A 1,750-nucleotide genomic window follows, 5' to 3' on the forward strand; every position below is an offset into this window, starting at 1 on the left:
TTGAACATTTTTGTCATTTTTCGTGTATTTTGTGTCCTGGCAGCGTTACACTTTGTTAAAGTGAGACAGTTTGTGCCGAATAAAAAGACGGCGTGCACGTGAAGCGACAACATTTCAGAGCAGAGACAAACACGGATGCTTTTTTAAAAAATTTAATTTAATTTAATTTTTTTAATTCAATTATTTCTATTTTATTCCATTTTTGTTTACCTGTGCTGTGTTTGTCGTCTCGCAGCTCGGCGTTCCTCAGCAGTCGGACTCCCTCCGTCAGACCGAGAGACTGAAGAGCGTCAACCAGACCTTCGACCGGACCGCCGCCCAGCTGGACAGAGAGACACACATGAGGGACAGGTGAGGGACAGGTGAGGGACACTGGACAGCACTGTTTGTGTTTGCAGCGTGGATCAGAGCTGCGGCCGTGGCGGTGGCGGCGGCGGCGGCGGCGGCGTTACCTGGTAGTGCTGCAGCAGGTGGTGGCAGGGCGTGGGACTGTCCAGGTACAGGTGAGTCAGCGTCATCATCCCCAGCTGCTCCGCCAGCTTCTTCCAGGGGACGTCTCCGACACTCAGCACCTCCACCAGGCGGGACAGCGTGTCCTCGTCCAGCCCCGGAGCCTCGGTCACTGCGGCGCCGACACACAATCGATTCAGCATTAAAATCAGAGTTCTTTAATTACCGCCGTCACTCTGGTTCCCTCATTAACCCTCTGAAACCTGGAGCGGCGTGCTGCGTTCAGACGCTTTCACAAAGATTCAAACCTCTGAGGAAAGTGATGCCATTTAACGGTTAACTGCCACTAATTTATACATTTCTTTTTTTACATTTTTAAAATATGAAGTCTGAGCAAACTGATGCGTTTTATTTAAAAACATGGAAATACTGAAATGTTGCTCTTCAAATTTCTTTTTATTTCATTTCTTTCTTAAAGTTGCTTGTTTTTTGATTTCAGGTAATTTTCTTGTTCTTTTTCACTAATTCATTTTTCTATTTTCATTATATTTTTATATATTTTATTGAACTCTGAGAAAAGTCACGTGATGTCATTCAGAACCATGGAAAAAAAAAGGTAATAACGGGCCACTTGGCAAGAAAATAATAATACATTTTATTATTATTTCTTTCTAAATTTCAGGTCATGTTCTTGTACGTTTTAATAATTCATTTTAATACATTTTTGTTTTTTTTTTCATATTTCAAATGATTACAAATTTGAACTATTTATTTTTTCTCCATAACGAACCTTCAGAGCTGCTCGATTTCATCTTCTTACTGCTGTGACGACTCGACTTCGGACTCTGTCTGGAGTTTAACAGGTTCCTCACCTGAGGAGGAGACGAGAGGAGGACACGAGAGGAGGAGACACAAGGAGAGAGGAGGAGACACGAGGAGGAGACATGAGTAGAGAGGAGGAGACACAAGGAGAGAGGAGGACACACGAGGAGGACACACGAGGAGAGAGGAGGTGGGTATTATTATTATCATTATTGTTTTTATTATTTCTGATGATCTTTGGACGAATTCTCCGGTCTTGTTATTTCCTGTGCTTTTATTTTGAAGGCTACCTTTTGGCACTTGGCGAGGTCCAGGGGGGTGTGTCCTCCCGCAGGTCTCTTGCGAGGGTTGACTGGTTGCGAGGCGCCGTCCTGCTCTCTGATTGGTTGGTCTTCGTCCTGCTCTTCGTCTGAGGAGGAGCTGAAGAAGAGCGGCTCGTCGTTCTCCATGTTTTTATCGGCACCTGAAGAAGAAACCG

General features: G+C 44.6%; 1 protein-coding gene across 1 annotated transcript; it reads right to left on the minus strand.

The window, feature by feature from the left end:
- Positions 1 to 142: 142 nt before the first annotated feature.
- LOC121964008 (nuclear factor NF-kappa-B p100 subunit-like) lies at positions 143 to 1,735 on the minus strand. The gene is made up of 4 exons (XM_042514242.1): positions 1,563 to 1,735; positions 1,241 to 1,322; positions 453 to 622; positions 143 to 322 (listed from the first exon to the last, which is right to left on the minus strand). The coding sequence occupies exons 1-4, from the start codon at positions 1,719 to 1,721 to the stop codon at positions 158 to 160; spliced, it is 576 nt and encodes a 191-aa protein (XP_042370176.1). The 5' UTR covers positions 1,722 to 1,735; the 3' UTR covers positions 143 to 157.
- Between the last annotated feature and the right edge of the window lie 15 nt (positions 1,736 to 1,750).

Source organism: Plectropomus leopardus, unplaced genomic scaffold (assembly GCF_008729295.1).
Source record: "Plectropomus leopardus isolate mb unplaced genomic scaffold, YSFRI_Pleo_2.0 unplaced_scaffold13607, whole genome shotgun sequence".
In the NCBI taxonomy this organism is placed as follows: domain Eukaryota; kingdom Metazoa; phylum Chordata; class Actinopteri; order Perciformes; family Serranidae; genus Plectropomus; species Plectropomus leopardus.